The sequence below is a fragment of the Meles meles genome, chromosome X (genome assembly GCF_922984935.1).
Source record: "Meles meles chromosome X, mMelMel3.1 paternal haplotype, whole genome shotgun sequence".
NCBI lineage: Eukaryota > Metazoa > Chordata > Mammalia > Carnivora > Mustelidae > Meles > Meles meles.
The window spans coordinates 90,474,275-90,486,326 of record NC_060087.1 but is presented as its reverse complement, the minus strand read 5'-3'; the positions used below and the strand labels follow the sequence as shown (position 1 = coordinate 90,486,326).

At 43.1% G+C, this 12,052-nt stretch overlaps 1 protein-coding gene across 3 annotated transcripts in view; it reads right to left on the bottom strand.

The window, feature by feature from the left end:
- The window catches only part of ATG4A (autophagy related 4A cysteine peptidase), a 52,039-nt gene that overhangs the window by 12,223 nt on the left and 27,764 nt on the right, over nucleotides 1–12,052 (bottom strand). Inside the window, exons 2-6 of one of the 3 annotated variants that reach the window (XM_045995435.1) lie at nucleotides 6,605–6,715; nucleotides 5,106–5,177; nucleotides 2,899–2,997; nucleotides 396–497; nucleotides 144–216 (exon numbers count right to left, since the gene is read on the bottom strand). In XM_045995435.1, coding sequence (XP_045851391.1) covers nucleotides 144–216; nucleotides 396–497; nucleotides 2,899–2,997; nucleotides 5,106–5,177; nucleotides 6,605–6,715 — 457 coding nt within the window. Of the gene's footprint in view, nucleotides 1–143; nucleotides 217–395; nucleotides 498–2,898; nucleotides 2,998–5,105; nucleotides 5,178–6,604; nucleotides 6,716–12,052 lie in introns of those variants that run through there. The other 2 variants (XM_045995437.1, XM_045995436.1) reach the window with 2 other exon arrangements.

Sequence of the window (12,052 nt, the reverse complement as noted above, 5' to 3'; positions counted from 1 at the left end):
GAACTGCCTGAGCAAAATGGCCCAGATGCTTGGTGGCTCAGTGGCATGGCAAGAAGAGCTAGACTGATAGGAACGTGGATTAGGCAGAAGAGGGAGGCATAGGAGACAGTACAGTAAGGCGGACACCAGACTCTCTTACTTACTTTAACACCTGTGCAACTGTATTTGGTCCAAACCATTCACCAATTGACTTCCCTTCTCCTACACCCATTTGCGCTGTTTTTAATTGAGGGAGAAAGAAAAGACGTCAGCAAAAGTTCTTCCAGCACACCAAAAGCTCCTAATTTCTTGCATAAATAATTAAACAGACAGACAACTTTGCAGAGCCACATATAAGGCAGGGGATGAAAGCAGTGGGTACGGACATTGTCTTAAAACCAGCGATGTGACCTTACCCATTTGATGGATAGAGTAGCAACAGTCCTTTCTATCTAAGAAGCACTGGAGGATCCGTTGGTATTCTTTGGGTTGTTCTTTTTGTTTCTCCCAGTTCCAGTCTTCGAAGGAAAAAAAATGAGTTAAAGTCATTTTTATAACTGCTTATTACCTCTCTGACTCTTGCCATAACTACAAGGTTAGAAGGAAAACAAAGGAGTTGCAGCTAGAAGGCAGGGGCCGTGGAGTTAGAACCTTCCTAAGTAACTTCAATTTTGATGACAAAGACATCTGGAGATATTACTTTCAAAGTCTCATTGGGTATAAAGTAAAAGAAAAACAAAGAGTTGATCAAGGAATTGACTTAGCCCAAGGGCTGATGCTAGATAAATATTACTCGAAAACAGGGTCAGAAAAGGCTTTTCTGGTCAGCTATTCCATGAGAAGGAGGTCGTCACAAAACCCGGAAGTATATCCTTTTATCACCCTGACGCCATACTGTCTCATCTCCACACAGACAACAACGGCTTTGGCCGGTATATTTTGGCAGTATTGTCAAAAAAAGTTTCATAAAGGGAAGTGTTATTCAGACACACAACAGTGCACAGGGGAATAGACACAATTCGTGACTAAGGAAGCTCAAAAGAATTGGTATGCTGCCATTTTTACACAACCTTGAAAAAATCCACATGGACTTTTGGCAAAACAAATACCTATCAAGTGCTCAAAGCTTCTTTGTGACCAAAACCTAAATAATTACATCTACAGGAATCCCCTCTCTGCCTGAGGCATGGCCCCTCACATGCCCCAGAGCCTATTTATCCCAGGACTCCGGACAACAGCAAAAATTCTCTATAATTACTACCGTAGACAGGATGTGCTTCTCCCATTCCTTCTGCTCTAGGAACTCTGTCTCATGGGACAGCTCTCTGGGGCTTAGTTGGCTTCTGAGACACTAACTTCTCTCCTGAGGTTTTAGACAGAGTTTAACTTTACGACTAAAGTATTCTTGAAGTGGAAGGCCATTATTTCCAGTCTGTGATCTCTTTGCTTCTAATAGGTCTGAAACCGAAGTTTTAAACTTTGTAGGCAGCCCTGTCTTCAGAGGGTGAACTCCATCCAACTTCTCTCTCTCTCTCTCTTTTTTTCATTTGATACCGTATTGTCCAAGTCTGGGGAAATCCTGATTAGCTGGCTGCTAAGTACCACTAAATATTGACTGATGACAGTGATAAGTGCGTACTCCACCTTAATTATGAAGTAAGTGAATAGGAAGCACTCCAAAATTCTTCTGTACAAAATTATATCTTTGAATTTATTTCAGCTGCAAGATCAATTTCCAAATTCTCCCTGTTAAGGGAGAATTAAAAGGTGTTAAAACAACTGAGACTGCTGACTGTGGAGTTGTATGTCTTCCTCATCTGCCTCCAACAAAATTCACTTCCAGGAGCATCATCTTGCTGTGTTTTATACATGGGAAGTTAAAGAGAGTGGATCTGCTCCAAGCTGGATGCGTACCGTACAGACATCACTGGCCAAGGAGTCGGGAGACCTGCCTTCTTCTATTCCCCAATCTATGCTTTTTCTTGGCTGTTTGACCCTGGCCAAGTCACCTTACCTCTTGAGCCTCAGTTTCTTCATCTGTAAAACCAGAATTATGATACTCCCCAGGGGAAGCAGGTTCAGGTTATTCTAAACCCTGAAGAGAAGGCCTCAAGGCCCCAAAACCTCCCTAGACCTCCCACTCCCCCCATGTCACCTGTCCACTGTCTGCTCTTGTGAGGGTGCACTGGGGGAGGAAGGAATCTCAGGGAGCCACAGCCAACGAGCTCAGCAGGTACAATCTTGTCCAAGGAGTCCTTTTACTCCCTCCTCCCCAGGTCAAACCCAGCTTTCACCCAAGTGCCTGCACAGGCAGCCAGTCAAGGTCATCCTCCAGATGCCCACAGGTAAGCATGCACATGGCTTAAGAATGCAAGACTCAAGGGCTTCAGCGAAGATCACTGGAAGGTTCTTAATCAAGTGGCCTCCCGAGAAAGCTAATTTAAGGATCCCTTCATCACCAAATGGACATTCTTGGCAAACCCAAACGAAAATAGTGCCAGCTCCCTCATCAGGCACTTCCTTTGGGTCTTCCGTCCTTCACTGGGTGGACATTTTAAAGGAGGTCAAGAAACAGCCCACCCGCCACACCCTTCTTCCTGCTCCCTTTGTTATCTGACCTGTTTAAGGACTCGCTGGAACAATAGTGAAGATGGGAACTCTGAATGACACACCTGCCTCCCTGTTCAATTCTGTCCCAGGAAAATCACTCTCGGGCTTGGTGAGTCACAAGGAAATGCCGGCTGTTTCCTTCTTGTGGGAGGCTTTAGTGACCTGTCAGCCCTGCCACTGGGGCTTGCAGAGAGCACGGAAGGACCTTCAGCTCTGTTGCTGACTGTTCCTGAAGCTCGGTCCCACTGTTAAGCCACCAGCAGGCAGTGGTACTCTGGAGGCCTCCAAGGGGGGACCCATTTAACTCACCCCTTCCCAAGTGTCTGCAGATCAGGGCCTGAGCCAGCATCATTTGCCCACAGCGTAGCATACATCCCCAGCCAGCGTCTGATGAAGGGCCCGTCCCCCCTGTTGGCAAAATGGATAGGAATGACTGTGAGGTTCCTCAGATGCCTTCTCGTGAAACATCAGCTTGTGTGGGAATCATATAAGACAGACAACACACAGACTCTGAAAAGAGGCGAGAGAGACAGCCAGCCAGCAGGGTTTGGTAGAGGGTAGGGGTTGCAAAGGGGACGCGGAGTTAACTGAAACAGTTTCTATGGCCAAAGACAAAACCAATAAATGGACAAAACCTGCCCCTTACATATTCTCCCCTGAGATGTCCTGTGTGGTGTGCCCATAGTTATGGTAGATGACAGCCAGGTATGACGACCACCGCTAACCCAAGCCACATCATTATCTGCCTGAGCAAACTTGGCTTTGCTCGGCCCCCTTCTCAGGGAATCCAGTCTTAACCTTAGTTAAGGAATCAGTGCTACCAAAAGGGAATCATCAACTTGGCCAAAGAGATCTGGAAGGCTCTGGACTATGAGAAACATACATTAGGAAGATCTGAGCAGCAAGAAGGACAATATAAAATAGAGGAAAGAGTCTTAGATTGTGCATCAGAAGGACTGTCTGTCTCTAGGTGCCTGATCCAAGTCTTGGACGTAGACTGGAAACAAAAGCACATACCCAGCCTACCACTGTGGGATACTGTGAACACTAAAGGAGAAAATATCTGTGAAAGTGTTCTACAATCCACTCAGGACATGGCCATCATTAAATATGCTACTAATAAATGAGAAATGGGCCACATCTTTAAAAGGCCTAAAAACAAGTTAATAAATGAAGTAAGACAACAGGTTCACTTTAAGGATGCTTGACATAACGAAAATCCCACATAGGTGGCCAGCCTGAGTTCAATATCCTTTTTCAAGGTACCAGTGAAATCAGATAACTTGGGAGGCAGAAGAGACATCCTGCTTTCATTGTTTTCCATCTCTCTCCAACATGGACATGGAAAACAATGCTATGAACACCACCTCACCAGACTGACTTTAAGAAGGGTCATCAGCCTCATAAGACAAGTGGGCCATAGGGGACCACTCTTTTCTTTTGGTTGTGGGGACTAAAGGAAAGTTGCTATAGCAAGATGGGGATGATTGAGCCAAGCTGTCAACTGGAAGGGGAAGCCCTTTGGCTCTTGCTAATGGCGGGATTATAGGCCACATTAGTATAGGAGGGATGCAGTGAGGCCCACATAAAGAAGAAATCGCCAATTGGCAAAATATTGTCAGAGCTGAACTGTAAATGTTCTCAAGCCTTGTGAAGATCTCATCACCTAGAGAAAGTTAACAGTTCAAAACCACTGGGTACTAAAGATTGTTCTTTGGTTTGTTTTCCTGCTTGAACAGTTCCAGTGGAGTGCAAACACTGTCCATGTGGACTCGGGTTTGGGGCATTTATTGGAAAAGAGGATTTCACTCCAGTTCCTAGGTCCAGGACTACATCAAAATCTGTCAGATAGATTTTCTCTTAGGAAAACGCTTCTACCATTTGGATTTGATACTCTTTTCTCACAGGGCCATGATACCAGGAATAGGCCACCCTACTTGCAAACATTTTACAGATTTTCTCTAAGGGGAGCTTATTCTCTTAGCTTATTGACCCGTCCTGTTTTCCTAGACAGGAGGTAGTACTCTCACAGCCTATAATTAGTTCCAATGAAATCTATAATAATGCATCTTCCAGCGGCAAGGTGCTTTCATTTCATATGGGGAAGAAAACAAAGGAATTCTTGTCTTTCTTTCAAGGTGTAATTGTCTTTAATGATCACATAGGTCTACAGAGAAGTGGATTATAATTTAGTAAATATTACCCAAATTAGAGGTTTGACTTTCTCCTTGTTCCTGGAAATAAAACAAGGAATGTAATCTGGTGCCTGAACTCTTGGAGCTGGACTCAAAAGTATACTGGTGTTACACCTTAACACCAAGGAACCATACACAATGAGGCACTTTGGCAATGAAACTTCCAAATAATTCCGAATAAAGTTTAAGACTTAGCTATTCCCCTAAAGCCTGTCTTCGCCACAGTGAGCTGTTAATTCTGAGATTTCTGTGAAGTCACTGATAACCTCAGGCAAGCTATCTCCAAGGAAGAAAGCACAGTATAACAAACGATATACCTACCAATTGGTGAAAATTTCCTTCTGTATGTAAACCATAGGCGAGCACTTATATCAGACAACAGCTTAGACTTTTCTGTAATTAAATGTGAAATTACAATTAAATCACCATATCCCATCTAAAGATATCTGCTTTTGATTTCTGGGCCAGCAGCCAACTCATTTTCAAATAACCGACTGGTCAGTTCTATTACGAGGGGGGCTAGGGAAGTTAGAAGGCAACCCAGTCTCATCTTAGGCAAGTAATTTCAGCATTCCTCCTCACCTACATTTTGACCAGAGCTACTGGCCCCCAGGGTGGTTGCTTGTCTCCTTCTAACAGAGCGACATGGCCCTGGCAGGTACTAACACTGGGAGCATGGCCAAAAGACAAGGAATAGGAAAAGCAAGGATAACCCACGAGCAAGGCAGTCAGCCCCTGCCTGAACGATGACAGTTGGTTGGATCTCTCATTGGTACCCACTGTCCATTATCTAAAATGGTGGCAGGGGCGGGGAGGGATGAGAGGGGGGTATGCACATGTGTGTGTGCATGTGCATGTACATGTGTTTACCTAAAAAGAAGAGATACCCGCTAAGCAAATTAAGTGTGTAAAGTGTGGTCCGTACTACTTACTACAACTGGCACTTGTAATCTAAATGGATACAGAACATCACAAGTGCTTTTGTGTCTTTCTTCAAAGCATTTCTTGCATTATGATCGGCTCTTTCCTATCTCCTCAGTGTAAGGCCTTCAAAGGGGGTCTCTCCTCAGATAAACAGAAAAAAGCAGAGTTGACTCTCTCCAAGCTCAGGCTTCAACTGGGTGCTGGGTTGTTAGCAGTGTTAGGGGAAAAGGACTTCTCCAATCTGTAAGTATACAAGGGTAGGGAAGAAATATCCCAGCCTCCTTCCCACCTAGCTGCGGTGGCTAAAAATTCTATATAAGGTCAGACTACACTGAGACAGTGCTGACGGTCAGTGAAGTTCGACAACTAGAAGACTCCTTAGCATGTGAGAGTTTCTGACAGCCATAGGCTGATTAGGAGTCCCCTAGGTGGCAGCATTTTGAATCTAGACAGAAAAGGACACAAGGGGAATGGGAAGTATGTAGTCCAGGCATTGCAGACTAAGTACTGGTCAGTGATACTAGGAGTGGGGGCATGGTTTATGAAACCCAAGGCTTACAGAAGTCAGTGGTTCTCCTTTAAGAAAAGAATAAAAATATTTCTGACTTTTTTCAAATCGTACCGACACTCATGACCATATGAACTCCCCCGCCCCCCACCCCAGGGACTCTTGGAGCCTTGGAAGGAACCTATGCAGGCAAAGGGTTTGAGGCTTGAATTCCTCTGGCTGCAAGGCATATATATATATATATATATATATATATATCCGCCTAAGAGTGACATTAACAGTGACCAAAGTAACATTCCACCAACCTGATAAGGAAAAATGAATGGGACCTTAACCTCAGGCACCCACCTCATTTGGGTTCTCACAGACAAATGCTACCAAACCTTACCCGTTTTAAGGAGATGCGGTTTCCCCAAGATCCATACCAGCTCATCTGTATCTGGAAATTCTTCTAAGTAGTCAGCAAAAATAGTAATCTGGTTTTCATACCTGGATAAAACTGAAAGAAAAGGAGAGAAACTTACAGCAAAATGTGACTGAGGGGGTTCGCTTCTGCGGCTTACTGATTATCCCCTCCATCCTGAAGGTGGAAGGTCATTGGAATCATGTGGATCATGTGAATCATGTGGAAGCAAATCCTTTTCTGTGAGGAACAAAGATACTCAGGGAGCCTCAAAATCCTCTAGTACAGGGGCGCCTGGATGGCTCAGTGGTTTAGGCTGCTGCCTTCAGCTCAGGTCATGATCTCAGGGTCCTGGGATCGAGTCCCGCATTGGGCTCTCTGCTCAGCAGGGAGCCTGCTTCCTCCTCTCTCTCTGCCTGCCTCTCTGCCTACTTGTGATCTCTCTCTGTCAAATAAATAAATAAAAATTAAAAAAATCTTAAAAAAAAATCCTCTAGTACAGGGATTTCCTTTTGACCACCTATCTCCACCTTCCCTTTCTCATGGTCCCATTTGGTATCATCTCTGAATATTTAGTGATGGTCATTTCAGAACCTTTTTGTCATGGGGTCTTTTTTGTAAATAGCCACTTAGCTAGCTTCTCCTAGCAAGAGTGTGTCAAGGTAATATGGTAATACCTAATGCTTTATCTTGCATCCTTTATCTTGCCTAATGCTTGCATATCCAACTCCTGCCCACGTCACAGGGGACACTGTGAGGTTTCAAGTGGCTGGTGGCTTTGGAAAGGGCTATGACAAACGTGGAAGATTACACAGCTGTGAAAATGTAAGATTCTGACTGGAAGCCCAGATGTTTTCACAGTACTTTTTTTTCTTTCATTCTTTTTTTTCATTTTTAATAGACTTTATTTTTTTTAATTCTTTTTTTAATTTAATTTCTTTTCAGTGTAACAGAATTCATTGTTTATGCACCACACCCAGTGTTCCATGCAATACGTGCCCTCCTTAATACCCACCACCAGGCTCCCCCAACCTCCCACCCCCCGCCCCTTCAAAACCTTCAGATTGTTTTTCAGAGTCTGTAGTCTCTCATGGTTCATCTCCCCCTCCAATTTCCCTTAACTCCCTTCTCCTCTCCATTTCCCCATGTCCTCCGTGTTATTTGTTATGCTCCACAAATAAGTGAAACCATATGATAATTGACTCTCTTATACAAAATAAATCTTTTTTCACTCAGCATAATCTCTTGACTTATTTCACTCAGCATAATTTCACTTGACTTATTTCACTCAGCATAATCTCTTCCAGTCCCGTACATGTTGCTACAAAAGTTGGGTATTCATCCTTTCTGATGGAGGCATAATACTCCATAGTGTATATGGACCACATCTTCCTTATCCATTCATTCGTTGAAGGGCATCTTGGTTCTTCCCAAAGTTTGGCGACTGTGGCCATTGCTGCTATGAACATTGGGGTACAGATGGCCCTTCTTTTCACAGTACTTTTATTTGCCATTTTATTCACATATGACTTCTGCAGAGAAGGATCTTCAAGTTGAAGATAAAAATAACTTGTTCTTGAGATTCACAGATGCCTGTGGTGATCTCTCAAGATAAAGTAACTGAAAAAGACATAATTAATCTTTGCAGTTCACAGGCCAGACTCTCAGAACTTGGGACCACATAAGTGGGATGAGGTAAAATTCACTTTCGTATCTCCTGTGGGGAAAGAGTCTGCTCAAAGAGTTAAGAGTGACTTATGAAGGGGTCCTATCTCAAAAGTTCTCTTTAAGCAATTTTCTGAGAGAAAATAATATTGTAGGTGGTAAATAAGTTTCCAAGATAGTCCACAAAAACCTATTTTAACCTGTAACCAGAGAAATCAAATTGATAGTACATTTCATAGTTCATATTTCAATGCACTGCAAGGTCAAAGCTAAGACATCTAATACATGCCTTCTCCTCTGAGCTCTTGGAGGCTCCCTGACCCCTGTGGGGAAGGGAGTTCAGAGAGAGTAGGGGCCCTAGCTCCAAGCAGTTGCAGGGACTCTCCCAAAGCAGTCCCTACAAGCCCCATGGGAACAGTTTTCCTGTAAAAATGACATTGCAAGATATGTTTAACCCACTTGAAAGGATGAATTGTTTACTTTTGGCTTTGTTTTCTGAGGCAGGAGCATGCTGTTTTCATAGAAATAAATGTTCCTAAATATAAACGAGTCCCATCTGATCATGAAAACATGTTCACCTGCTCAAAATACTTGGTTGGAGGTTAAAGTTTTATTTTGTATAATTTGTGCAAACTGAAGTTACAATCTGAAGTTATAATTTTAGAAACACAGCTACCCAGGGATATCACCTTTCTTGAAACTTATTACAGAAGCCCAATCTTTCAGGGATTTAAGTAGCTTTTCTCCTCAGGATGTTTTAATCATAAAGGTTAGAGTCTCCAATGGTATTTCAAACCTGAAGGGGTTAGAAATGAGGCAGCCATTTTGTTCCCCAGCAAACGCTCATCACTGCAGAATCTGCCAGGGAATCTGTGCCATCTTACCCTTTCTGCCACTGGCCTCGGCCCCTGGCCCAGGCCCAGGAAATACCAGGCTAAAAATGACCACCCTGGTGAGGCCATCCCCAGGAGGTGGTGGACTGAGGTGGTGTAAGTCACACTGTGTACCTTCCCACCCTACTCTTTACCCCTCACAGGCAGGAGAAATCAGGTTAAAATGAACATCCAGTGTAGCCTAGAAACAGAGTCAGAAAATAAGGAGCTCAAGAGGAGTGCAGGAAAGGGGCAGCCTGTTTGGCATTCCTTTGGTAGGGGTGACGAAGAGTAGCACTGGATGAATGTACAGCATGTATGCATATAAGCCTTGGGTCTTTTTTTAGTACTGGACAGGAAAAAAAAAAACCTTTCTCTATCTCCAATCCTGTCTCAGTGAGTCATGGCCCAGCCATCTGGTCAAATTAGTACACCCCCTTAAAGCCTGTTAAGAACTATGTTGCCTCATTTGTGATGGCCCTGACCAAAATGGTCACCAAAGAATTGTTCCCTTGCTATTCAGCCCTTCTTGGGCCAGCAAGAAGGTCATTACCATCTCTATTCTTCCCGATTCTCCCCTTAGAAGATGGACTCCCAGAATGCAGTGTGTCAGGCTATAGCCAGACCCAGATGAAGGTACATGGATGAAGCAAATGAAAGCCAGAACAGAAGATGAGATTAACAGAAGCAAAGAGCAGTAACATGGGGAGGGTGTATTCAAGAGAGTCTGGTGAGGAAAGGGGAATAGGGTCATCTACCAGGAGAACTCAGAGCAATGAAGAAGCAGACCAAGATATCACTGAGGTGCAGAAGTGAAGTCTCATTTTCCAACAGAATCACTTCTGACTAACACAGTCCTTTAAATTTTTTTTTTCATAAACTACCTTTATCTTGCCTTAAAAACAACAAAGACATCATCCCCATATGATTTTCCTGCCCTTTCAGCCTGTTGAAAGAGATAGAAACTATACAGGCAGAGCTACAAAGACTGCAGTTGGGTGGACCAGGAATTTGCTTCTACAAGGTCTGATGAACAACAGGCTTCACTCTGTCCCATTTTACTTTAATAATGATTATTGCACTGAAGTCTCTGCTGGGTTGGCTTAGTGGTCAGCTAATAACTGAACAAAGATTTTCTTAAACTTCTGGAACCAGCAAGTCTGGAACCAGTCTTCGCCAAGAGGCTCTGTGTACATGTTGGGACATGCCTTCAACACTCAGCCAGCCAGTGGATAACTCTGCCTTAGTCTTCCCTTGTGCAGAGCTTGGAACCAGCCAGAGTGAAAGCTTAGAGCCTCGTCAGGTCTTTCCTCAGCATGCACACAACAGTGGGAATGCACATAGCCCTGAGCATGCATATAGTCTTCTAGATTCCCAGGGGTATGCCCAAACTTTCCAAGCTCCAATGAACACATTACTCCTTAGCTTTTTCTCTTAAGCTTTTCAGTTATCCACAGCCTCAGCCAGCTATGAAGTTAATCAATGGCCTCTATAATGGTTTTTTCATTTGATCATTTTACTTTCAACTGAAATAGAGCTGACATACAATATTATATTAGTTCTAGGTATATAACACAGAGATTTGACAATTTATGTATTACTCAATGGTCACCACAATCAGTGTAGTCACCATCTGTCACCATATAAAATCATTACAATATTGTAATTGACTATTGACTATATTCCCTATGCTATACTTCCAGTCCCCATGACTTATTTATTTTATAACTGGAAGTTTATACCTCTTAATCCCCTTCACCTATTTTCCCCATTCCTTCACCATTTTCCCCTCTAGCAACCACCAGTTTTTTCTCTGTAATTATGAGTCTGTTCTTGGTTTGTTTGCTTGTTTTGTTTTTTAGATTCCACATACAAGTGAAATTTTACCATATCTATCTTTCTCTGACTGACTTATTTCATTTAACTTAATACCCTCTAGATTCATCCAAGTTGTCACAAATGGCAAGATTTCATTTGTTTTTATGGTTGAATAATATTCCATTACACACACACACACACACACACACACACACACACACACCTTTATCCTTTCACCTACTGATGGACAGTGGGCTTCCTTCCATATCTTAGCTAGTGTAAATAATGCTATAACAAACATAGGGGTGCATATATCTTTTCTAATTAATGTTTTGTTTGTTTTGTTTTGGTTTTGGTTTGGTTTGGTTTGGTTTTTTGCTTCAGGTAAATACCCAGAAGTGGAATTATTGGATCATATGATATTTCTATTTTTAATTTTTGAGGAACCTCCATACTATTTTCCATAGTGTCTATACCTCTAATAGTTTAATTTAAAAAAAAAACAAGCCCCTGCCATTCCAAGTAAGGGCAAATAAATACGGTCTTGCAAGTGGGGTCTTCCAGGGAACCATCAGAAAGATCAAATAATGACAATTCTCTGAAAATGAGGCTTGGAGTGCCTGTGTGGCTCATTTGGTTAAGTATCTGCCTTCGGCTCAGGTCATGACCTTGGGGTCCTGGGATCAAGCCCCATGTCAGGCTCCCTGCTCAGCAGGGAGTCTGCTTCTCCTTCTCTCCCTGCCCCTTGCCCTGCTCCTGCTCTCTCTCTCTCTCTCTCTCTCAAATAAATCAATACAGTCTTTTTAAAAATAAAATAAAAATGTGACTTTACAGGAACTCCAACTCCATTCTGTGTCCTATAATGGCTGTCAGGCTCCTGGCTTTCCCTGTGATTAGAAACTATAAATTCTCAAGACTCCTATAGGGCTGGAGAGCAAGGGATGGGCATAGGGCAAGTGAAAATACCACAAAGCTTACTATTCTTACCAAAATGCAGCTGCTTTTCTTGAATAAATACTACCCAGACTGTTGCAAGCCTTTGGTAAATGTCTACAGTCCTGAAAAGGTTGATTCTGGC